Below are 27,382 nucleotides of genomic sequence, written 5' to 3' on the forward strand. Positions count from 1 at the left end.
CCCTACCGGAAGCCGCTATAGGCCTTCCGCGCGACTCTGCTGCCGGACGCTCCTGTGATTAAAAGCTGAATTAAATCTTAGTAATGCGCCGAGGCGGGTCACAAGTCGGAAGTTCTTGTTTCTCCTTCTTTTTTTTTTATTAACGAAGACCAGTGCTGGATTCCAGGCACCGCTTAACTGAAAACCTGTACCCCTGTTGATAAGATTATCCACCATGTGAGTGTATATAAGCCCCATAAAAAGACAGTCCAGGAATGATGGAGCTGAGAATAAAAGCTTCAGCCTTCTTCTAAAGCATGCGATGTCCCGTGTCCAGGCAATGTTCTGCTACGGCTGGTATGACGATGGTGTTCAATACAACGTTCTTGCTCGGTTCGGCATGTTTGTCCAGTATAAGATTTCCCACATTTGTGTGGGATCTTGTATGAACCACCTTTCCTAAATTTTTGACGGAACAATTTGCTGGTGGCCGAAAAACACACTTGATGTCGTGTTTGTTGAAGATTCTTTCTATTCTTGAAGACGTACCGCCAAAAGACGGCAAGAACGCCTTTGCAATGGGTACCTCCGCGTCTTCTTGTACATCCTTGATTTGAATCTGAGTCGAACGGAGGGCATGGCGCATCTGTCTGTCAGAATAGTCTTCCTTTTTGAACACCGTTCAGAGGTGTTGTAGCTCACCAGATAGACTGTCAGTATGTGAGATCACGTGTGCTCTACGTACCAAAGAGATTAAACCTCTACCACGTTGTGCACGATGATGACAGCTCGTGGCCTGGAAATCTGTGTGAGTTCGTTTGCAGTAGACACTAGGTCCCAGTGTACCGTCGATTTTTCTTTTAAGCATGACACCTTTTTCCTCTTCCATGATGACTGTTTATTCGGATGGAGCAAGTTCAGAATCTGTAGAAACGTACGTAATGTTTTAATTCCGCGCGACCACGCCACAAATATGTCGTCTACATACCGCTAGAAGCAGAAAGGTTGGAGACATGCCAACTGCGGTGTTTTTACCTCAAGGTCTTTCATAAAATAGTTGGAATCCACCACTGGCTGCCATTAAGTCAAAACAGAAGAAACAAGAACTTCCGACTCAACAGCCGACGCGGCACACTGCTGAGATTTAATTCAGTTCTTAAGCGCAGGAGCGTCCGGAAGCACAATCATTGTCCACAGCGCACGCACGAAACGCCTTTCTGCGCTTCCCCCAATGGGCACTAAGAGCACCGCTTTCCACTAATCGCGAGTGCCTTCCTGCGCACGCTTATTGCCTGCTCCTGGTCCACACATTTCGACGCCGCCACGTGATTACTACCAGTCGCGCCTTCTAGCATCGACAACAGCAGCTATCCACACCTGAGGATGTCGAAGTTCTGTTGACGAAATATTATCAGATTTGTGCAACACGATCTGACGGCAAACTCCAGAAGAGTATTTGTATTCAATTGGATAGTGATAAGATTTCAAAGTGAAGCAAAAAATTTGCAGCTTCCCTTAGGTATTTAGTAATGTAAGACGCTGCACTTCAGAAAACGAAAAAAGTAATGTTTTGTGACTACAGTCTCAACGAGTCACAGCTGGAGTCAATCAATACCTATCTATAGGTGTTAAATGGAACCATCACGTTATTCAGTAGTAGGAAACCATTTGACAATCTTCGATCTATTAGTACAGTACAAGAAAAATGTAGTCGGTCTACACTCCTGGAAATTGAAATAAGAACACCGTGAATTCATTGTCCCAGGAAAGGGAAAATTTACTGACACATTCCTGGGGTCAGATACATCACATGATCACACTGACAGAACCACAGGTACATACACACAGGCAACAGAGCATGCACAATATCGGCACTAGTACAGTGTATATCCCCCGTTCGCAGCAATGCAGGCTGCTATTCTCCCATGGAGACGATCGTAGAGATGTTGGATGTAGTCCTGTGGAACGGCTTGCCATGACATTTCCACCTGGCGCCTCAGTTGGACCAGCGTTCGTGCTGGACGTGCAGACCGCGTGAGACGACGCTTCATCCAGTCCCAAACATGCTCAATGGGGGACAGATCCGGAGATCTTGCTGGCCAGGGTAGTTGACTTACACCTTCTAGAGCACATTGGGTGGCACGGGATACATGCGGACGTGCATTGTCCTGTTGGAACAGCAAGTTCCCTTGCCGGTCTAGGAATGGTAGAACGATGGGTTCGATGACGGTTTGGATGTACCGTGCACAATTCAGTGCCCTTCGACGATCACCAGAGGTGTACGGCCAGTGTAGGAGATCGCTCCCCACACCATGATGTCGGGTGTCGGCCCTGTGTGCCTCGGTCGTATTGAGTCCTGATTGTGGCGCTCACCTGCACGGCGCCAAACACGCATACGACCATCATTGGCACCAAGGCAGAAGCGACTCTCATCGCTGAAGACGACACGTCTCCATTCGTCCCTCCATTCAACCCTGTCGCGACACCACTGGAGGCGGGCTGCACGATGTTGGGGCGGGAGCGGAAGACGGCCTAACGGTGTGCGGGACCGTAGCCCAGCTTCATGGAGACGGTTGCGAATGGTCCTCGCCGATACCCCACGAGCAACAGTGTCACTAATTTGCTGGGAAGTGGGGGTGCGGTTCCCTACGGCACTGCGTAGGATCCTACGGTCTTGGCGTGCATCCGTGCGTCGCTGCGGTCCGGTCCCAGGTCGGCGGGCACGTGCACCTTCCGCCGACCACTGGCGACAACATCGATGTACTGTGGAGACCTCACGCCCCACGTGTTGAGCAATTCGGCGGTACGTCCACCCGGCCTCCCGCATGCCCACTATACGCCCTCGCTCAAAGTCCGTCAACTGTACATACGGTTCACGTCCACGCTGTCGCGGCATGCTACCAGTGTTAAAGACTGCGATGGAGCTCCGTATGCCACGGCAAACTGGGTGACACTGACGGCGGCGGTGCACAAATGCTGCGCAGCTAGCGCCATTCGACGGCCATCACCGCGGTTCCTGGTGTGTCCTCTGTGCCGTGCGTGTGATCATTGCTTGTACAGCCCTCTCGCAGTGTCCGGAGCAAGTATGGTGGGTCTGACACACCGGTGTCAATGTGTTCTTTTTTCCATTTCCAGGAGTGTATAAAGGAGATTGCATACAAAACTCTTGGGCGACTCGTCCTAGAACACCGTACAAGTGTGTGGGGCCTGTACGACATAGCAGTAATGGAGGGTATAGGGCGTATACAAAGAAGGGCAGGACGAATTGCCGTAGTCCTGTTTGTTCCACGGGAAAAGCTGAAGAATGTGAACTGGCAGATACTTGAATATACACGCAAACTATCCCGAGAAATATACATTTGTAGGCATCCGAGACCTATGTAAACTTCGTTAAAATCACTCTGGGTGTACTGCCGTGTCGTCTTATAATGTACTTAAAATACTAAAACAAACCGCCGTCTCTGATAGAAAAGTACCTTGAATCAGCTAGAGAAAGCTTTATTTAATGCAGACGTGCATTACAAGCAGTACTGCAAACTTTTTCTCTTTGACACCACACTGGACACAACAACAAGTTGCACAGAAATAATTATTCCAAGGAAAAAGCAAAGCTAATACGGAGCATTAGGCATGGAATGAATAATCACAGTGCGATAAATGAAATCCAAGTGCCTGATGAGATAAATGTTAAATTAAAGCTATTGATCACCAGATTCGCCGAATTGTTGTAGTTGATAACAAAGGAGGAACAAAACGACAATTAAAGGAACTCCATTAGACTTACGAGGATAACGTGGTAAAAAATTTGCCATAAATCTTTTTCCCAGAAACTTCGATCAGTGGAAGAGGAGTCAAAATAAACGAACACCTGTCTCGGCTTATCCGTAGATTTTCGGCTTTTTCTGAGATAATGACAGAGTATTGAAGGCACCTTGTAGCGCATGCTCAAACAGAGCGAAGCGGTAGCGCAGTGACTAGCGTCGCAGCCTAACATAACTGCGGCCCGTGTTTGCAACCAATTAAATTGTTTTAATTTTATTTTACTTTGTCTAGGCATGTCCCCAGAATGCATGCACCAGATCTTCCTGAAGAATGAATATAAGAATAAAAAGTAAGAATCAATATACGAATAAATATAAAGATGAAGTATAAGAATATGAGAATTTAAAAATATTTAACCCCTCAAAATATCATATCTAAATTTTTTTTAGTCATCAGTCTTCTGCATGATTTGATATGGTCCATCACGTATTCCTCCCCTGCGCCAAACTCTTCACCTCAGAGTAGCACTTGCAACCTACATCCTCAGTTATTTTCTGGATATATTCCAATCTCTGTCGTCCTCTATAGTTTATATCCTCTAGAGCTCGCTCTAGTACCATGGAAGTTATTTCGTGAAGTCTTAACAGATGTCCTATCATCCTGTCTCTTCTTCTTGTCAATTTTTTTCCTTATATTATTTTCCTTTCCGATTCTGCACAGAATCTTCTCATTGCTTAGTTCATCAGTCCACCTGATTTTCAGTATTCATCTGTAGCATAACATATCAGACGATACGGTTCTCTTCTGTTCCGGTTTCCCCACAGCCCATGTTTCACTACCATACAATGCTGTGCTCCAAACGCACGTTCTCTGAAATTTCTTCCTCAGATTAAGGCCTATGTTTGACACTAGTAGACTTCTCTTGGCCAGGAACGCCCTTTTCGGCAATGTTAGTCTGCTTTTGATGTTTCCTGCTAAGTCTGTCATTGGTTATTTTGCTGCCTATGTAGCAGAATTCATCTACTTCATGACCGTAAATCCTGACGTTACGTCTCTCGCTATTCTCATTTCTGCTACTTATCACTACTTTCCTCTTTGTTCGATTTACTCTCTGTCCACATTCTGTACTAATTAGATTGTTCATTCCATTCAACAGATCATGTAATTCTCCTTCACTTTCGCTCAGTATAGCAATGTCATCAGCGAATCGTATCATTGAGATCCTTTCACCTTGAATTTTACATCCACTCCTGAACCTTTCCTTTATTTCCATCATTCCTTCTTCAATGTACAGACTGAACAGTGGAAGACTATATCCGTGTCTTACACCGTTTTTAATCCGAGAACTTCGTTCTTGGTCGTCCACTCTTATTATTCTCTCTTGGCTCTTGTACATATTGTACATTGCCCATCTCGCCTTATAACTTACCCCTGTTTTTCTCCGAATTTCGAACAAGTTGCACCATTTTACATGCGAACACTTTTTCCAGGTCGACAAATCCGATGAACGTGTCTTAATTTTTCTTTGGTCTTGATTCCGTTATCAACCGTAACGTCAGAAGTGCCTCTTGATGCCTTTATTTTTCCTAAAGCAAAAACACATCCTGAAGTTTATTTTCCATTCTTCTGTTTATTATTCTTGTCAGAAACTTGGATGCATGAGCTGTTAATCTGATTGTGCGATAGCTCTCGCACTTGTCAGCTCTTTTAGTCTTCGGAATGGTATGGATGATATTTTTCCGAAAGCCAGATGGTATATAGCCAGTATCATACACTCTACACTTCAATATGAGTAATCGTTTTATTGCCATTTCTCCAATGATTTTAGGAATTCTAATGGAATGTTGTCTATTCCTTCTGTCTCACTTGATCTCAAGTCTTCCAAAGCTCTTTTAAATTCTGATTCTAATACTGGTTCCTCTGAAACTAAACTAATCTCCGCCCGAACAGGCCATGAAGGCCCAGCGGTACCGACCGGCCGCCGTGTCATCCTTAGCCCATTGGCATCACTGGATGTGGATATGGAGAGGCATGAGGTCAGCAAACCGCTCTCCCGGCTGTTTTTTCAGTTTGCGAGAACGACTGGACCACCTATCTCTTCAATGTCGATTCCTGTTTCTTCTTCTATCTCATCAGACTAGTCTTCCCCATAACAGAGGCCTATCCGCTCTCTTCCTCAGCATTTAACAGTGGAATTCCCATTGCACTCTTAATGTTATCACCCTTGATTTGAAATTCACGGAAGGTTCTTTAGGGTTTTCTGCTTGCTGAATCATTCCTTCCGATAATCATTTCTTTTCCGACTTCATATTTTTCTTGCAACCATTTCGCCTTAGTCTCCCTGCACTTCCTATTATTTATTTCATTCCTCAGCGACTTGTATTTCTGTAAATCATATAACAAACGTTTGACACTTATTGTTGCACCAAGTTGTAACTTTGCAATTAACTTAATGCCCTTGTCTCCTCTGACTTGATATGAAACACTTGTGTACTAATCTCCTACAGAAATAGGTAGGTAAATAAAAAATAAAATATAATAAAAATATGAAACACTTGTGTACTAATCTTCTACAGATATGAATTCATAAAGGAAAATAAAGTAAGTAAAACAGAAACAATAATGAGTTTCCAATACGGGACGCAAAAGTGCGAAGCCGCGACGCTTCTTACCGTGCTACGGCTTCGATTCAACCGATGGCTCGCTACAAGGCGTCCACAGTACATCTGAAACATTAACAGTCTGCTGTCGAGTATATACGGATAAGCCGAGACATGTGTTCGTTTATTTTCACCCGTCTTGCACTGAGAGAAGCTTCTGGGAAACTGGGTTGTGACGCGTGCTGTGTTCTGGTTAGCTTTTCAGACTACTCTATTCAAGACTATTCTACAATGTCCATTAGACAGGTATGTGCTGAGCAAAGTAATGAGGAACTGATGATCTCGCCGTTTAGTCCCTTACTCCCCACCCCCCTCAATCAATCAATCACTCAATCAATCGATCAGCAGAGTAGTGAGAGTTGGGAGAGGAGAGCCGTGGTCGACAGCCGCGTGAGACAGCTGTGACGAAAGCAAAGTTCTTCCTTCAAATTGTCGAACGAATGTCAAAATGACAGGTATTGAAATAATGTCCATAGGACGAAAATTAACTGAAATCGCTGAACAGAGGAACATCCATTAGATTTGACGACCTACCAGTACGATTCTACATAGAGTATGCGAAAGAAATTACCCTTTTTCTAGAAGCAACTTACTATAGGTCGCTGCAGGAGCGAAGCATTTCTGATGATTGGAGTATAACATAGGTCAATCCCATTTTCAAGAAACGTCATCGAACCGACGCACAAAACTACAAGCCTATATTTCTGACGTTGATCTGTTGCAGTATTTAGGAACGTATTTTATGCTCGCGCATTTTGCTGTTTCTGGAAACCAAAACTCCCCTCTGCGGGAGCCGGCCAGATTGGCCGAGCGGTTCTAGGCACTACAGTCTGACAGTCTGGAACCGCGCGACCGCCACGGTCACAGGTTCGAATCCTGCCTCGGGCATGGATGTGTGTGATGTCCTTAGGTTAGTTAGGTTTAAGTAGTTCTGCCGAACAAAACGAGTTAAAAAAATGTTGGTAGAGCACTTGCCGGGGAAAGACAAATGTCCCGAATTAGAGTCTCGGTCTCGCACACAGTTTTTACCTGCCAGGAAGTTTCAGATCAGCGCACAGTCCGCTGCAGAGTGAAAATTTTATTCTAAACCCTGTTAGCTATCTGTCATTTGGATAAAGGTATGCACAACAGAATTGTCAAAAGAAATGTGTCCCTCATATACAAATATGGCTCATGGTCCTGGTTAATCCATATTCAAAGAGTGTGAGTGTATATTGACTACCGGAATGGTAGCAAAGGAGTTAAATAACTGCATATTTATTTCAGAAGAATCTACACCCATAAAAGAAAACTGAACAAAACAAAATTATTCGTTCAAAATAACAAATGGGACATGAAGCATTAAACTGTTTCAGTTACGCTTAACACATACGTGACTGGACTGCAAGATACCAGGAAACATAGCATAACAGAGGTGTTACCTCCAGAGATCACGACTGTATACACTTAAAACGATGTGGCGCAAACAATTGTTTCAATTGTGGTTCAAGGATATATATATGCACAGGAACTAATACGTGCACTTCACAATTTAACTAGCAACACATGGGAACCCACCGAAGATTCACTGGAATGATCATCCACTCACGAATGGCAAAAGAACTGAAATAACTATAATAAGTCAGGAATACGACATTAAGTAACGTCTAACGTGATCGTGACGTACCTGAAGTCCAAATGGGCCCAGTCTCGGTTAAATTCAAGTACCTAAGCGGAACCTACCAATCTTCACAGCGTGGACGACGCTGCTTTCTGGCAGGACACTCAGCACCTCTAGATGTCATCTTCTAGCGAGCAAAGCTTGAGAAATTACATAAAAGAATATTGCCACAATGGACGAGAGTGGAAGTAAACTACCGTAAGATAGTGAGAAATAATCGACAGTGATCAACGAGCTCAGAACGAAATGTGGACAGCCTCTACTACTTTTTTTTTTCAGGAATCGCCCTTCTGGCTGGTTTGATGCGGTCCACCACGAATTTCTCTCCTGTGCCAACCTATTCATCTCAGAGAAGCGCTTCCGCAAAGCGTACCCAATTATTTGTTGGATGTATTCCAATCTCTGTCTTCCTCTACAGTTTTAGCTCTCTACACCTTTCCCTAGTTCCAGGAAGCTTTTCCCTGATGTCTTGACACATGTTCCTCATCCTGCCCTTACTTGTTGTCATTGTTTTCCTTACGTTCTTTTCTTCGTTTGTACTGCGGGATTCTCCTCGTTCCTTATCAGTTGAACTAATTTTCATCTTCTGTTGTATCACATCTCAAATGCTTCGGTTCACTTTTGTTGTGGTCTTCCCAGAGCCCATGTTTCACTACCATACATCGCTGTACATTCTCAGAAATTCCTTCCTCGAATCAAGGCCTATGTTTGATACTAGCAGATTATTTTTTGTCTGGGATCGCTCTCCTTGCAGGCGTCTTTGATTATAATTCATTCTTGCTTCGTCTATCACGGATTATTTTGCTTTTGTGGTAGCAGAATTCCTTAACTTCGTCTATTTCGTGACCAGAAATTTTGATGTTAAGGCACTTGATACTCTCATCTCTGTCATGTCTCATTACTTTTTTGTTTCTGCGATTTATTCTCAGTCCATTATCTGTACTCATTAAACTGTCCATTGCAGACAACAGATTCTGTAATTCTTCTCCACCTTCACTGAACAGCAATGTAATCAGCGAATCTTATCATTGATATTCTTTTACTCTACACTGCTGAACTTTCTTTCCGTCTTTGCCCCTTATATGCATAGATTCAACGGTAGGGGCGAAAAGACTACAGCGCTGCCTTACACCTTTCTTAATCCGAGTAACAGAGCACCTCGCTCTTGGTCTTCCAGTATTACTATCCCATTTTGGATCTTGTACGTATTGAATACTACCCCTCTTTCCATATAAATTGCTCCTATTTTTCTAAGAAATTCGAACATCTTACATCATATTATTGACAAATTCCATTAGCATACCTTGACTTTTCTACAGTCCTGCTTTCATTATCAACTGCAACGTCAGGACTGCATCTCTGGTGCCTTTACCTTTCTTAAGGTCTAGCTGGTCGCCATTTAACAGACCTCTGTTTTCTTCCCCATTCTTCTGTAAATCATTCTTGTCAGAAGCTTGAATGCTTGAGATGTTAAGCTGACTGTGCGACAGTTTCACATCTGTCTGTCCTTGCTATCTTCGGTGTTGTGTGGATGATATTTTTCTCAAAGTCCGATGGTATTTCATCTGTCTCATATATTCTAAAAACCGAATTGTGTAGTTATTTGTTTGCCATAAACCCAAGTGATTTTAGAAATTCAAATGGAATGTTATCTATGCAGTCTGTATTGTTATACGTCAGGTCTGCCGTAACTCTTTTGAGTTGTGACTTTTACATTGGATCTCATATCTCTTCCATATCAAATGCAATTTCTTCTTCGATAACGTCAGCAGGCAGTTCCTTCCCCTCATACAGGGTGTTTCAGGATGATGGATTCCTTCCACCAAAACAAGGAAAAAATGTCCATTAATGATGAGCTCTTGAATGCATAACTTAAGGACTTTAGAGCTCTGCACTCTTGTTCATTCTCTGTACTGCGAACCACGGCTCTTCTATTGTAAGCTGTTTGCTTCCCATACTTTGACAGGAAGTGGTATGGATTTGAAACAAGAAAAAATCTCCAGTAAACTTAGGCTCAAAAATGCGTAGCTTAAGAGTTACGAGCATTTTTCCATCTTCGCTACCGTGAAACACATCTCTTCTTCTGAACATGTACACATGGTTCTTAAGGTAACTATTTTAGAGTCCATATTTACGGAATATTTTTTCCTTGGTTTGGTGTAAGGGACTTGTCATTATAAATCACACTGTAAAGGCCTTCTACTTGTCCACCTGTCCGCACTCCTCTCTGGGTTTAACAGTGGAATTCCCATTGCACTCTTAATTTCTTATGTTTATTTCTTTTTCAATTTCTCGACACTTTTCGTGCAACCATTTCGCCTTTGCCCCTACAGATTCCAATTTTTTTAATTGCTAAGTGATTTATATTTCTGTATTTCTGTCTTTCCCGGATGCTGCCTATCGCACCATAATTATATAAAAAGAGCAACTGATCTTTAAACTCGAACCTAATGTGGCAGTAATACAAGCAGAATCGAAATGGTTGGTAGCTGCAGATGACAGCAGTAAACTTGGGCAGAGGACTGATGATTCAAGAGTGGTCAAACGCGTCGGATCAGCAAAAAACAAGTTCATTCGAATCAGTGTAGCCTCTAACAGATTAGACATACATTTTTTGCCGGTTTATTCACGCCGCACACACAACGATGTTGCACTGAGGCGTGATCACGACACAGGAGGACGGAAAGAGAAGGGATGGGAAAGCATAAGTATCCCTTGATGATTCATATGACGTTCAAATTTCGTCGAAGGGTTTTGAACGGTCTCTAATGGTTACAACCAGTAAACGACAGCAAAGATTGTTGTCGCGCTGCACTCCAAAGGGGTGCGTTCACGTCCAGTGAGAATGTAGCTCCACAGTGTCTTTAGAAAAGGTTTGAACGTTGAGGGTGGCAACAGTGTCAAAGGTTGACAATAATATCTTCCTGTTGCCCATCGCACTATGAACCGTCGTTTTCGACCGCGAATTGTGGGGGAATCAACGTCCCCAGGGAGAGGGGTGTGAACCCTGGTGCTACTCAATTCTTTAGAAAATCAAAATTACAATCTCCCACAGTTATGTAAAGGGAATAGGAAGCTCGGGATCACTAGTGATGGACAAGTTTGTGATTGTTTTACAATTTTAATTTGCCTTAAAACAGACTTTATTATAAACTTCAAAAAAAAAAAAAATGGCTCTGAGCACTATGGGACTCAACTGCTGTGGTCATTAGTCCCCTAGAACTTAGAACTACTTAAACCTAACTAACCTAAGGAAATCACACACATCCATGCCCGAGGCAGGATTCGAACCTGCGACCGTAGCAGTCGCACGGTTCCAGATTGCGCGCCTAGAACCGCGAGACCACCGCGGCCGGCTTATAAACTTCAATTCGGACATATGCCCTCTTACTGATGCAGTACACAAGTCATGTAATTGAATTACATGAACACGAATAAGAATCATATTTTGCGTCCGCAACCAAAATCATAGATAGGAGGCACGGTGAAATAATCAGCCATAAACAATCGTTCTTGTTTAACCACATCTCAAAAGACTAGCAACAGTATACACTTCCAACCCAAAGTTATACAGCCACATAATACCAAAACTTCATTAAAAAAAAAAGATCTTAAAGCTTAATAAAACTGAACTGCCCACATAAAGGTCCAGAGTGAAACGTGCTTATACTAAAAAAGCAAAGTGGGCCAACCAAGGTCGCAAAACTGGCACACAGGAAAACTAACAAGTTGCACATCCATTAAAGATACACAAATGATTAACATAAGCGTTAAATAAGCATGGTTAGTAATAACTCAACCAGTTAAAATGACTTACAGAAACGCTAATATTAACGAAGTGGCCTCACTTAACTAACCGTCGTAATGACTCAGAATGATTTCCCAAATTGCACTTAACTGTAGAGAACAGCATTAAGGCCCACAGCAGTATTTGGAAGCAATAACGCTACGGACGGCAGGCAACACGAGCGTTCACTCCCCACGGCTTGTGCACAGGCTCACTAGCATGCAGTATATATTTATTTATAGTCCGACCGGCCTCACAAGGAGCGGTCCAAAGAAGAATCCATAACAGCACCGACGCCAGGAAACGAGCAGACTCAACAAATGGGCTGCAGCACAAATAGATTGCAATGAAAACAAGGTAAAATCGGAGCCACACTGGAATATATACTAAGCATGCCCCCAAATTCTTATGGAGCAATACTCTAACATTACCCATCTCCAAGGTGACAAATGATTAAACCATTAACTCTACGGCTGCCGTGCGCGTACACAACCGCAACCAGTCCCAAAGCGGTCAATATGTCCTAAAACAAGTTAAAATTTGAATGAAAACCACTTAAAACATACACTCCACACATGATGAGAAACGAAATGAGGAACACCAGCCTCCTTAAAATAGCCACTGTGGAACCAAGTACAGACCATCTCCGGCAGCTACCCATGCCACAATAAGTTTCAACAATCTTCTTAGTTAACTACAGAATAAAAGTCACACGTAGCTTGGAGCTTTGCAAGTTACCAGCTGGGAAGCTGTTCAGGGTGAGACGACGAAGCCACCAGAATTTTGCACGTGAAGGCGCCCAATGATCGGCACAGCACATCCGGCGCAACAAAAGACAAGGGCGGCGAGCACGGCGAGGCCCATGCACCACGGCTAGGGACGCAGGCTGGTTTTCAAAACAAGTTGGCTCGTTAAACGCCGACCGGAGACTCTCTCGTCACACGTTCACCCGAAAAACGCCGGGGGAGCAGTCAAAGATAGCAAGACAGCCAAATATCGATATCAGTGACGCAAGTAGAACACCCTACCGCCAGTCGCCACGGCTCAGCGTGTTTTCGTTCATGCCCTTCTGCCAGCCCCTGAGGTCTTTTCGCCGGCCGGAGTGGCCGAGCGGTTCTAGGCGCTACAGTCTGGAACCGCCAGAACGCTACTGTCGCAGGTTCGAATCCTGCCTCTGGCATGGATGTGTGTGATGTCCTTAGTTAGGTTTAAGTAGTTCTAAGTTCCAGGGGACTGATGACCTCAGAAGTTAAGTCCCTTAGTGCTCAGAGCCATTTCTTTGAGGTCTTTTCGTGTCGATTCTGAACGGCATGGCTCTGAAAAGTTTTCCTCAGTCACCCATAACAAAACCACGTGATTTAGACGCTGGGTATGGCGGTGCTGACCTTCATCACAGAGACTTCAAAAGAAGGGGTGAAATGTGGGTAAGAGGGGCTGTGAGGACTTCCTTGTGGTCTGACAAACCCACAGTGGCGCTGGGCAGAATTGTGATGAAATTTGGTGCCAATGTGACATTTATTAAGTCACCTTATAACTCACAAGAACTTCCGGCATGTGGCCTTTTTTTCTGTCGACACCTTGCTGCTTGAAACGTCGCCGAACTGGAGAGCGATGCTGCAGCGTGCTACGCTTTTCCAGTGGTACAGACGAAGGATCCAGGCACATTTGAGCCACACTTCAAACTTACGTGATGAAGTTGTGCAGTATGTGAGGTAATGGGCGAGTTGTGGCGCCCTGGAAATATTTTAAGTTCAGAATTGGCGGCCACCGCTCGGGTCGCTCGGCAAGCTGCGGCTCGTTAGCAAATGCGCGATGCCACACAATGGCCGGACCGCATGGTCCAGCCGACCATGCGGGGAATTCCATGGTGACGCCGTGTCGAGGAAGGAGACGTGCCGGGAGTGCCAAAGATGGCGGACTTCGTGAAACGTTAATGGGAGCCAGTTCGCAGTTCGTGTAGAAATTAATAGTAGCCAGATGAATCATGATACCTCAAAAAGAAACATTTACATTACTATTATTAGCACGACGATTCTGATGGTGTAATCAGATTTTCAATATCTTTATTAGTATAAAGTTTAGCATCTGACGATAAATTATATAAGTAACAGCCAGCAACGAATTTCCAAAATCTAAACGGTTCATCCGATTTAGTCGATCGACATGTCTTTAGAAAGCTATTAGTCTAAACCTAAATTGCTGTGAATTACAGGCATGTAACTTGAATAGTACACGAGTTATTGGAGGTCAAAGTGGCCGATTATTATTGACCGCGTCAGGCCATAAGAAACTCCACAGCTCCACGAAAAAACGGTAGCAGCATGCTTATAAATATATTTGTTGATCTATGCAGTTGTTTATATCCGATATATACTATTCATGAAGAAATTTGTCAATTATTTACTGTGTTTTAGAAAGCACATGAACATTAGGCTACTGGCTTACTTCTGTTCTATTCCTTTGATATATGTTTGTTTAATTTGTTTATGTATTTAATAATGTATGTTAGAGCCTGTTTACTGTCCAGCCACAGGAATATTTATATAATTTCAAGTTAGTGAAATGTAAATCCAGTATTTCGAATGTGTTTCATTATGTTTGTGAGTGTGCGTTGGTTTGGAGACAGGGCGGGAGCACTCTAGCGAATCACAGCTATCATTCCAGAAAGGACACGTGGAGAGACTGTATGGAAGTGGGGGAGGAGCATCGTTTCGAGAGAGGACAGAGGAGGTGCTGGACGGGAAGCAGCGACAGTGGTCACGGGTAAAACGTGGAGAGTGGAGCAGTTTGTGCGTGGTCGTAGCGCCGATTTGTGCACTTGTGAGAATTCTGTGACTTCTGCAGTGAAGGCGTAGTATGCATTTAGAATTGAATATCTCGCGAGCTATGTTGTTGTTCATAACTAATTACGTGAAGTAGGAATCTATTGTTTCCCTGTTATTCAACTTATATTTTATTTAATGGCTGGACCATCGACACCAATAAGTGTTTGCAGTAATAAACGGCATTCTTAAAGGTACTTCTGCTATCGTACTCGTCATTTACAGTCATTAAAAATAGTACCTGCAGATTTTATTTAATTGCAGTCTTTCATTTACAAATTTCTACGTCACATTCAAAATTCGCAATTGCCAAGTGATAGCGACCTTCAACCATTCGAGTCATGTGTATCTTCATATTGTATACTGTAAACTCAGCAGCATAAGGCTTGTAAAGCCTACCTATCCCAGCCTCTAGACAACGAAACCAGCCAAAACTTTTAATATTTCATGTTTGAGTCTGAGGGTACGTAGTAGAGGCCCAACACATTTTACATTTCATTTGAAAGCTTGCAAGTATATATAAGCGATCTAGACTGTTTCATGAATAAACAGGAGCCTGTTTCCGTTGATAACTACGTAGGGCATCGCGTAAAGAGAAACTCAAGAAAGTGATTGTTCTATTTTTTTTAAACAAATTTCTCAGGTTTTTTTGTGCGAGTTATCTCGTGGGCAAATGCTCCACGAAACTACTGAGAGTCGGCAATACTGTCATAGGATTTAAAGGTTGGCTACAGCGCGCATACACAAGCTCTGGAATCTAAGATACTGTTGTCGCGCTTCGCAGCGCACGGATTAACGAGTGGCAGTTTTGAAGCCCGTGTAGGAGCCCGCCTGCTGTGGTGCGCGCGTATGTTGGGCGAGGGATCGTCGCCGAGCTGCCGTACTGCCGTGTCCGCCAGCAGGGACACAGGATTTGGTATTGAGTTGATACTTTTTATAATTTGCAGCGCGCTTATTAATTTAAAGAAAAGGGTTTGTGTATGTGCGCAGCAGCAGACGGTAATTTTGGTAATGATAGGAGTTGAATTCTTAAGGGAAACCATTTTTAGGCGAATAGATTAAGTATTGATTTTTGTTATTGATTTCTTTTGTATTTGTCAGGGAGTTATTTCGCTATGTATTTAAATGAGAAGTATTTCAGTCTGTCTCAAGAGTTTGATTAATTTGTAATATTGCTTTAATGCCACTGGAGGCAGATTTATATACGAAGCGATTATTCAAAGAGCTTCTAGCGTTTTGTTAATAGAATGAGAAAGAACCGCTTTCAGAATATAGTTTTTTTAAAAAAAGGGAATTACTTGTTTGGGTTATCATTTATCGAGTTTAGATTTGACCAAACCCTCTCTCTTGAATTATATGTAGTTGTAGTAAGCAGCAGCCGCAGCTGCCGCCATACAGAACATGCATTGCACTCAGCATGAATAAAAGGTTTTTTATGTTTTTGTTAAATGATGGAATGCAGCAGATCAAGCAGTGGCAATAGAAAGACCAATTAAGTTACCTGTTGCGCACAGGACAAATAAGAAAAAAAAGTTTATGCGATCTCTGTAATAGTAAAGTTAACAAGAGCACAAGCACGAGATTTTCAGTAGAAAACACGAGATAAGAAGATAGAGCTCGCGATCTTCACTACCAGATGTGTACTGTTGCCACAGCTCGACGAGAAGGTTCCGTAATTCATATGCGACGCCGCGCCATGAGCGCCAGTGATGGAATGGCGAGGCGCGGCGACCCGAGCGCACCGAGAATTTCTCGAGCCTCTAATTCTCAAGGAATTCTCGAGAAACTCACGAGAAATGGCTCGGCGGCGTGTGCCGCTGCGCGCCAGTTGGCTGCGACAACATACGCCGCGCCGCTGTTGTTTTATGAATTGAATGCCGCCGCTAGACAAACACGCTCGCTGCTCGCTGTGCTCGTAACTAGTATGTATCATGTTTCATTCGAGTAAAGTTGTTATTCAAATCAATATGGACACTCGAAAACGAACGTCATCGGGCTGGCAATACTTTACGGAGGATGGAGATAACGTTATTTGCAACATTTGCCGTAAAAATCTCCGTAATGTATCAAAAAATGCAACGGGCATGATTAGACATCTTAAACTGCACAATTTGTCGAGCAATAAAACAGCGACGTCCGTGGATACAGATGCTCATTCTTCTAATAGTGCGAGGCAGACAAAATATCCAGGTACGTGTGGTACAAAACGTGAATTCGGTGCAAAAGTTCGGATAGTGTCCGAAGCGGTCCGCCACGCTTAAAACAAAAAAATGATAATCTACAACATACCCCAAAATCATACCTATACTATCCTAGCTTTTGCACGATATGATATGTAATTTTATTGGACTAGTTGTCGAGCGTAACGTATCCTCTCGCAGGAGCACTGATCTAAATCTTACGTTTCTCTTCATAGAGGGAAGGAAACGGCAACAACAGCTAGATGAAGCACTAGTGGCCATGATAACAGATGATTTTCAACCGCTTTCAATCGTCGAGGACACTGGTTTTCGACGTTTTGTTTCACTGTTGGACCCACAATACTCGATACCAAATCGAAAAAAGTTGCGACTTATGATTGAGGACGATTACCATAAACAGAAAGAGGCTGTAAACTTGGCCGTGGAAGACTCTACTTGTGTTTCTTTACCGACCGATATTTGGACCTCACTCAATAGTGAGGCATATTGTTGTAACTGGTCATTTCATTAACACTAATTGGAGTCTGAAAGCTTTAGCTCTCGAGACATTCCGTTTCCCGGAAAAGCGTACAGCGCTAAATATTACTGAGGCGTTAGATAACGTGATTTCAAAATGGAACGTTGAAAACAAAGTTGTAAGCATCACAACTGACAACGCCAGTAACATGACGGCGGCCGTACAACTTATTCACAGTGGCAACATAGATATGCAACATGTGCCTTGTTTAGCACACACTATAAATTTAGCTGTGAAAAGTTCTTTGAACAGCAACAGTGAGCTCTGCATAATGCGGGAAAAGGCCAGAAAAAATGTTAGCTATTTTAAAACAAGTTGCAATGCTAATGAAAAACTCCAAGAGATCCAGGATCTAATGAAAAAACCTGTTCATAAATTGATTCAGGAAACCGAAACCCGATGGAACAGTACGTTTTATATGCTACAACGTCTAGTGGAGCAAAAGGAATGCATTGCAGCCTGTTTATCAACTTTGTATTCAGGTGTAGAGAACCTCACAGCTGACGAGTGGCGAATTATGAGCGAATGTTTATGTGTACTGGAGCCATTTGAAGTGGTAACAAGTGAAATCTCAACTGAAAACTACACCTCTCTTTCGGAAGCTATTCCAATAATCAGACAGCTAATCATAACCGTATGCAATGGGTAGTGGGCTACCACGATAGCGCAAGAGCTACAGCAACGTCTGCACAACTCACTAATAGCCCGGCTAGGAACAAACAAAGTACATGCCCTTGCCACAGTTCTCTACCCAAGATTCAAAACGTTACCATTTACGAATCCCATTCATTCAAAACATGCCGTTGCAAGCCTAATTACAGAGTGCACGAACGTGGTAGAGACCGTACGATCTATTCATTCGACTGCTAACGACACTAGCCACGAGTACCATGTCGTACAAAACGCCAGTAGTTCCTCATGGGCTTCATTCGATGAAGAGGTTTCCACTAAAAATCTAATGAAAAGCGGTTGTGATAGCATAGACCTGGAGGTACAACAATATTTGGAAGAACCGTACCTACAACGCACGGATAATCCTTTACACTATTGAAGAAAAAAAAATGAAAACAGTTATCCAGGTGTATCTGTCGTGGCAAAAAAAAATCTTGCAATACCTGCAACTTCTGTTCCCAGTGAAAGAATATTTTCGAAAACAGGACTACTTATAAACAAACAAAGAAGCAGACTAAAAGGCCAATTGGTTAATAAAATCATATTTCTAAACAAAAATCGATGGCAGTGTAGCAATGCGATGTAAAAATGCCTTCTGCTAAACAACTTTTGTTTACTTTGTTTCTTCTGTAAGTAAACTCATGTATGCAGTTTCTGTATATAAAAGGCTATAGTACCTCTCTTTTACGTTTAAGCATACATGCATACGTGCAAAATGTACAAGGTAATTTATTTTGTAAGAATAAAGCTTCTGTTTTATGCGAATTCTGTGCTTTGTTTCAAACAACAATTCTATGATTTTTGTCTTATGAGATGTATACTAATACTTCAGTAAACATTAATAACGGTAGTACAGTTGATATCGATCATAGAATTTCAAAGTTTTCCGAGCACGTACGTACGACGAGTACGACCGCTGCGGATCAGTGCTTCGTGTACTGAAGGTTCGCGCAATTTCTCAGAGAGCGCAGCACTGTCAATTTCTCGAGCGTACCCGAGAAATTCTCGAGAAATTGCCTTGGCGTCGCGCGTTTCTCGAGCGCGATCATAGCCCATCCCTAATGAGCGCTAGAGTGCCCCTGTTGGCTGACTGCCGCGTTCTTCTGGCGCAGGCGCTGCAGCCGGAGGTGCCCTCGGACCGGCCCTTCCCGTGCGACACCCGCCTCGGCCGCTCGCCCTCGCCCCCGGACTCTGTGCACCGCCTGCGGCCCGGAGACGTCGACGTCGTCGCCGCACTGGGCGACAGCCTCACCGCCGGCAACGGTATCCTCGCTGCCAACATCATGCAAGTCCTCGCGGAGAACAGGGGCGCCTCCTGGTCTATTGGTAAGGCCGGTATTACACTATCAAATTTCTTTGTCAAAGATTTGATCAAAGATGTGATCAAATATTCCGTCAAATGTATACTCCTGGAAATTGAAATAAGAACACCGTGAATTCATTGTCCCAGGAAGGGGAAACTTTATTGACACATTCATCTGGTCAGATACATCACATGATCACACTGACAGAACTACAGGCACATAGACACAGGCAACAGAACATGCACAATGTCGGCACTAGTACAGTATATATCCACCTTTCGCAGCAATGCAGGCTGCTATTCTCCCATGGAGACGATCGTAGAGATGCTGGATGTAGTCCTGTGGAACGGCTTGCCATGCCATTTCCACCTGGCGCCTCAGTTGGACCAGCGTTCGTGCTGGACGTGCAGACCGCGTGAGACGACGTTTCATCCAGTCCCAAACATGCTCAATGGGGCTTGCTGGCCAGGTTAGTTGACTTACACCTTCTAGAGAACGTTGGGTGGCACGGGATACATGCGGACGTGCATTGACCTGTTGGAACAGCAAGTTCCCTTGCCGGTCTAGGAATGGTAGAACGATGGGTTCGATGACGGTTTGGATGTACCGTGCACTATTCAGTGTCCCCTCGATGATCACCAGAGGTGTACGGCCAGTGTAGGAGATCGCTCCCCACACCATGATGCCGGGTGTTGGCCCTGTGTGCCTCGGTCGTATGCAGTCCTGATTGTGGCGCTCACCTGCACGGTGCCAAACACGCATACGACCATCATTGGCACCAAGGCAGAAGCGACTCTCATCGCTGAAGACGACACGTCTCCATTCGTCCCTCCATTCACGCCTGTCGCGACACCACTGGAGGCGGGCTGCACGATGTTGGGGCGTGAGCGGAAGACGGCCTAACGGTGTGCGGGACCGTAGCCCAGCTTCATGGAGACGGTTGCGAATGGTCCTCGCCGATACCCCAGGAGCAACAGTGTCCCTAATTTGCTGGGAAGTGGCGGTGCGGTCCACTACGGCACTGCGTAGGATCCTACGGTCTTGGCGTGCATCCGTGCGTCGCTGCGGTCCGGTCCCAGGTCGACGGGCACGTGCACCTTCCGCCGACCACTGGCGACAACATCGATGTACTGTGGAGACCTCACGCCCCACGTGTTGAGCAATTCGGCGGTACGTCCACCCGGCCTCCCGCATGCCCACTATACGCCCTCGCTCAAAGTCCGTCAACTGCACATACGGTTCACGTCCACGCTGTCGCGGCATGCTACCAGTGTTAAAGACTGCGATGGAGCTCCGTATGCCACGGCAAACTGGCTGACACTGACGGCGGCGGTGCACAAATGCTGCGCAGCTAGCGCCATTCGACGGCCAACACCGCGGTTCCTGGTGTGTCCGCTGTGCCGTGCGTGTGATCATTGCTTATACAGCCCTCTGGCAGTGTCCGGAGCAAGTATGGTGGGTCTGACACACCGGTGTCAATGTGTGCTTTTTTCCATTTCCAGGAGTGTATTTGACAAAGATATTTGACGTAGCGCTAGAAGGGGTATTACACTGTCATCAAATGTTTCGTCAAACTTCAAGATGACTTACAAGAACTTGTTATTAACTGCAGCAGTTACACGTACCGCAATTGCATTGTGTTCACATGCGGAAAAGAAGTGGGTGGAAAAAAGGGAACCATACATACGAGGTTGACAGTCTTAAATTTCTGGGATTACAAGTTGATAATAAATTCAGTTGGTAGGAGTACACCACAGAACCGCAGAAACGCCTTAACAAATCTGTATTTGCAATTCCAGTGTTAGCAGACATAGGCAACATACAAGTCAAAAAGCTTGCATACTTTGCCTACTTTCATTCCATAATGCCATATGGGATAATATTTTGGGGTAAATCTTCAAGTCAAACAAAAGTTTTCAGAGTCCAAAAGCGTGTAATACGTACTATTTGAGGAGTAAATTCACGGACGTCCTGCAGAAACCTCTTCAATGAACTGGGTATACTAAATACTGCCTCTCAATATATTTACTCCTTAATAAAACTTGTACTAAATAATATATCTCTTTTTCCAACAAACAGCTCAGTTCATACAATACCAGGAACAAAAATGACCTGCACAATAACTTAAAAGCACTTGCTTTAGTTCAAAAAGTGGTCCACTACTCAGGAACACTAATCTTCAATAATTTGCCAGCAAAAATAAAAAATTTATTTACAAATAAAGATCAGTTTAAAAGGAGCCTAAATGACTTACTAGTGGCCAACTCCTTCTACTCCATTGGCGAAATTTTTAATAGAAACAAATGATGTATTGCATTTATTCATACTATTAGCATTGTTATTTCAGCTTGAAAAAATTGACATGTTCCACATCCACGAGGATCTCCTCAGTGCGGATCTGTGGAACGAAAAACTAATCTAATCTGGATGAAGCCGTGGGTTTTACGACGACACGAAAAAAGCATCCAATAAAACTTGTTACGTGAGCTTAAAGTGGAAGATGTCAAGCCGTACATCAATTACTTAAGAATGGATGAGCATACATTTCTGTATGTGAAGTGTATCCTCATACCACAAAGCACAATATTCACTTAACAACTGCTACATCTTCAGAAGACAGGCTCACTGTAACACTCCGATTCCTTGCTACAGGAGAGGGTTAGGTTAGGTTACGTTAGGTTAGGTCAGGTCAGGTCAGGCCTCCAACCTTCTTAATCTATTTTTGTATTCAGGGTGCCTCACGTTGTAAAGCGCCTCATCAGCTTCATACATCTCTATTAATTTTGTAGTTGTCGGCACAAACCAATTGTATTTACTGGCAATGGTTAAAAAAAAAAACTACAGACGACAGAACGCTGCAGCGATGCTAGCGCTCCATGTGGTAACATGTCACATTGCAGTGAACAGAAGACAAGCGATTTCTTTGATCAAATCTACAGCGAGGCCCTAGATTTGATCAAATATTGGACGACATTTGACAAAGTCCCTATTACACCATCAAATATCTTTGACGAAGATATTGGACAAAGAAATTTGATAGTGTAATACCGGCCTTAGCATTCCTCTCTCTACGACGTAGTTAAGGCCGTCAGTAACGAATGTAGCAAGTTGGTATCCGGGTGCTGACAGAAATTTTTGTCGTTCAGATCACTGGCCCGCAGAGGTATAGTTGCTGTCCACCTGATAGGAAACAATTCTCTTGGAATGAATCCCATACCTGTTCGCAGAGTCTCATGGAACGTGATCTTCTGAAGCGCCCCGAATACAGTGAATAATACGAGCGAGGACTATTAGACAAAAAAAAAAAGTCAAATGTGTGTGAAATCATATGGTACTTAATTATTAAGGTCATAAGTCCCTAAGCGTACACATTACTTAACCTAAATTATCCTAAGGGCAAACACACACGCCCATGCCCGAGGGAGGACTCGAACCTCCGCCGAGACCACCCGCACAGCCCATGATCGGAAAGCAAGGAACGATAGGTCGCGAAATGGAAACCACAGTGAAAATCAAAACTGTTCTATTTGCAACAATTAGCTACAACTTCCAGCTACTTATCTCCATAGTCGCCGACCCGACTTAGATGTTTGTCGTAGCGTTATATCAGCTTTCCAATATATATGCTAAGATGGTACCTGTTTTTTCGGAACATGTCCGAAAGAACGGATACCATCGGAGACCATGGAGCTCGTTAGAATGAAATTACAATGAAATGAACACCCTTACCTGTTTACAGGCATTGACATACGTCAACGGGGAGAGATGAAAACGTGTGCCCCGACCGGGACTCGAACCCGGGATCTCCTGCTTACATTTTTTTGTTTTTTTGTTTTTTGTTTTTTTTAATTATTTTTTTATTTATTTTTTGGTTGCCTTCCACTGATGATGATGAAATGATAGTGAGGACAACACAACACCCAGTCCCTTAGCGGAGAAATTCTCCGACCCAGCAGGGAATCGAACCCGGGTCCCTTGGCCTGACAGACCGCCGCGCTGACCACTCAGCTATTTTTTTATTTTTATTTACGCAGGGTAAACAAACAATCTTTATTCCTACAATTGTGATGTCCTAGGGATAAGAAAAGTATCGAGACAGCAAAAACAATTTGGAAACCAAAAAATCAACAGAAATGCCGCCCTCTTTTTTTTCTTTTTTTTTTCTTATTTTTTTTCTTGTAACAGCAATAAAGTAAATGACAATCCTAGTCACGGGCGGACACCCCAGCTATCGGGAGGATTGTGAAAAACACTTCCTAAAAAATTGGAAAAGTAAGTCCTGTATTTCGTATGACTCCGTATGAGCTAGTGTTGTTCTTGTAAATACATCCAATAATCCATCACGGACTTAATATCGTACGAATACAAATATTTCGTCGCATGTCCAGCGATCCAATTGACAGCATATGTCTTTGGTTTGGGAAAAAAGGTCTTGTCCGGTAGAAAAAGTACATCCGATGTGATTTCTGTGTAGTTAGTGCGCCGAAGGAAGGCCAGTATTCGACGCGTCAGCATCCACACGTCCCTCGCTGCGCCACACACTAAACCATGTTCTTCCGTTGCTAACAGTCCACAGTTGGTGCAAAGAGGAGAATCGACCATATGAATTGTATGTAATCGACTCCTGGTCACAAGTTTACGGTTTATAAGAATATACCACATCGATCTCGCTGCTGTTGACAGTAATGGAGTATGCACTGCACACCAAATGTGGTTCCACGTTCTCGACGGATATTTGAATTCCATTATATTGCGGCCATGGTGATCCATCAAGCATCTATAGATCTCCCTAGTCGTGGGTATTCTCGTCGAAGGTACTTTCAGACGAACATAACTGTAATCAACAAGAAAGGGTGGCAATGTGTGCAAGAGAAGGCGAAATATTGCCCATCGCAATAGGGAGTTCGTACGAAGGCAGAACAAGTACTTCTATCAGAGCTGACGTTATGGTATGCTTTCTTTGTTGCCAATTTCGTATCATCGCTCGCATGTAAAGCGCCAGAGCTTTGTTTCTCACGTTTGTGAGGTTGAGGCCACCGTTCCGGAACTGTAGCGTTAATGTATCATACTTGATCTTAAATAACATCCCAGTACTAACATAGTAACCAAAGGCAGCCATGAAGCGATCTGCAATACCCTTCGGTATTGGTAGGATCTGCGCTAAATGGGGCAGTCGTGACGCTATGTGAACGTTGGTGTATGGCGCACGTTGGATCATGTCAAAGGCTCTCAGTGAGTGGTTGCGTATTGTCAGACGAACATTCTGCAGAAGCCGCCGAGAACTTGCCGCCGCTGACCGCCGTAGTGCACGGGTAAATGTAATCCCCAGACATCTCAGCAATTCCACCGTCTGAAACGGTCCCGGTACGTCTTCCAGACCCCGTCCAATGTGCATAATTTTGGGTTTCGTCACGTTAACGACACTGCCTGCCGCCGTCCCGTAAGAGTCTAGATGTTCAACAGCCTGACGCATTTCATGTCCTGACCTGACAAGGAGGATCATGTCGTCCGCATATGCGCGACAAACGAACGAGTTCTCATTAAGCGCTATTCCAGTAAGTGAGCGCCTCATAACACACATCAGCGGCTCAAGCGCTATCGCAAACAGCATTATGGAGAGTGGGCACCCTTGTCGGACTGAGCTGTTAATAGGAATCGAGCCCGCTTCCCGGCCGTTTACAAACACCTTCGATGTAGCCCCTCGTATTAGCCTCATAACGATGGAGATGAAAACAGGTGGAATCGCCATTCGGCTCATGACTGACGCCAAGAAGTCATAGTTTATCCTATCGAACGCACGATCTAAGTCCACAGATATCATCGCTGCTCGCATTTTACACGTTTCCACAAGGGCGATAACGTCACGGCATTCACTTAACGCCGAGGAGATGTTGCTTCGCACCCCTAGGCAAGCCTGATCAGGGGATATTGTCCTGGATATCGCCAGCTTCAGACGAGACGCTAGTAGTCTTGCAAAGATTTTATAATCGGTGTTTAGCATAGTGAGAGGCCGATATTGATTAACATTGCGACTCCCCGCCATCTTCGGGATGGGAAGAAGAAAGCCCGTCACAAAATCCGACGGTATGCGCATGTCCGGACGCATCGCCTCATTGTACATCGACACCAACTGTGGCATCATCATGTCCACGAATTCTCGATAAAACTCTAGCGTAATCCCATCTGGCCCTGGTGATTTATGGACCGCTCCTTTTGTGAGTGCCACCTTTATATCGTCTTCTGTGAGTGGCTCCATAAGCGCTGCCTTATCCGTCCCTGTCAGTGTCGTTTTCAGATGTTGCAGTATCTCGTCCCCCACCAGACGGTCCGTCGGTGTACCGGCATAGAGGTGGCGGAAATGCTCTAAAAATTCATTTGCAATGTCCTGTTGTGTTGTCAGTTGACGGCCATCTAAACCGTGGAGCACTGTTACCAATGCCCGGCGGTAACGTTTATGTTCCCGCGACACATGGTGCATCGAGGTACGTTCCCCAGTGATGGTGTCGAGACATCGTGCCCGTATTGGGATGCCACCCAGTCGTCGTCGCGTGATCGATAGGATTTGTGCCTCGACACGATGAACTTCCGCTTCATGTTCTGGAGACGGCACCTGGAAGGAGAGCTCACGAAGCATGGTGTAATAATAATCAAGAGTGTCTCTTTGCCATATCGTCTTATCCCGACCATACTGTATGAGAGCTCTTCTTATTGCCGGCTTAGTACACTCGAGCCACCATTGAAGCACGGAGGTATATGTTGGTAAACGGCGTTGACATGTAGCCCATACCTCCTCGACTCTCTGACGACATTCGGGGTCTGCCAAAAGTGACGAATTGAGCTTCCATGTCCCGCGGCTTCTCCACACACTTTTCCTAGGGAGTGATATGGTACAAGTGTAAGCCAGATGATCAGTAAATGCCGCAGGCCATCGTTCCGCGTCGACCACTTTATCCTGTAGGCCAACCGAAACATATATTCGATCGAGTCTGCTCGCCGAGTGATTGGTATAAAAAGTACATCCCTCACGGTTCCTATGAATCATGTCCCAGGTGTCGCTTAACTCCAGATCCCGGCATAGTACATGCAATTCACGAGAGGTATTGTAATGTGGAGTCTGGTCTTTTTGGGATAAAACACAATTGAAGTCACCACCTATAATGAAATGATCGAATCTGCCGGTAAATAAGGGCACAATCTCTTCCGAATAATATCTCGCACGCGCCCGTCCGTTGTCGGTGCCGGAAGGGGCATAAACATTGAGAATGCGAATTCCGAACAGTTATCGCCAGTGCTCGTGCCGAAGGTAGATAAGCCAGGTCGCGAACCGGAATCCCGTCCCGGACCAATATCGCCGTTCCACTGTCGTTGTTCGAGTGCGGCGCGGTGTAGGAGATGTAGCCATGGACTTCCTGGAACTCAGGAATGTAGATTTCCTGCACCATCAGTATATCCACATCCGACGCGTATATCATGTCCCTAAACAACTGCTGTTTCACGGGCGATCTAATGGTATTTACATTCACTGTCCCTATTCTGTATGCCTGGGGTCGAGTAGCAGTCATCTCCACATGATGTTAAAATGACAAAGTTTCACCGTATCGCCAGTCCATTTGCACATCCGCAGAGGGCCGCCCGACGGACGTGTCCCTGCGGTATTAGGTTTCTTGAGATGCATTGTGGTGCTCCAAATTTTCCTGTGCAGCATTGATGAGTGACAACTGTTGTTCTTTCGCAGCTTTAAACTCCACCGCAGAAGGGGTAGCAGGCCCCTGAGCGGATGCGTCGTCTGAGCGACATGACATCTTTTCACTGTCCGAATTCATATGGTCTGCGACATCCGAAGCTTGTGGTTCCAAGTCAGACAGGTCCATAGTGATAGTCTCCTCTGGGCTCCCAAGAAGAGAAGATAGCGTCTCCGCAGAGTTTAGTCGGCGCTTCTTGCGGCGCTTTGGCGAGCGTTGTTTGCGAGCCCTAATCTCGGCCTCTGGTGTCGGTGAATCTTGTATCTCCTGCTGTCT

At 44.5% G+C, this 27,382-nt stretch overlaps 1 protein-coding gene across 1 annotated transcript in view; it reads left to right on the forward strand.

Annotated features, from left to right (window-relative positions):
• The window catches only part of LOC126312017 (phospholipase B1, membrane-associated-like), a 135,589-nt gene that overhangs the window by 6,956 nt on the left and 101,251 nt on the right, over positions 1-27,382 (forward strand). The window contains exon 2 of the mRNA XM_049992238.1: positions 19,173-19,386. Coding sequence (XP_049848195.1) covers positions 19,173-19,386 — 214 coding nt within the window. The remainder of the gene's footprint in view (positions 1-19,172; positions 19,387-27,382) is intronic.

This window comes from Schistocerca gregaria, chromosome 1, assembly GCF_023897955.1.
Source record: "Schistocerca gregaria isolate iqSchGreg1 chromosome 1, iqSchGreg1.2, whole genome shotgun sequence".
Taxonomy (NCBI): Eukaryota; Metazoa; Arthropoda; class Insecta; order Orthoptera; family Acrididae; genus Schistocerca; species Schistocerca gregaria.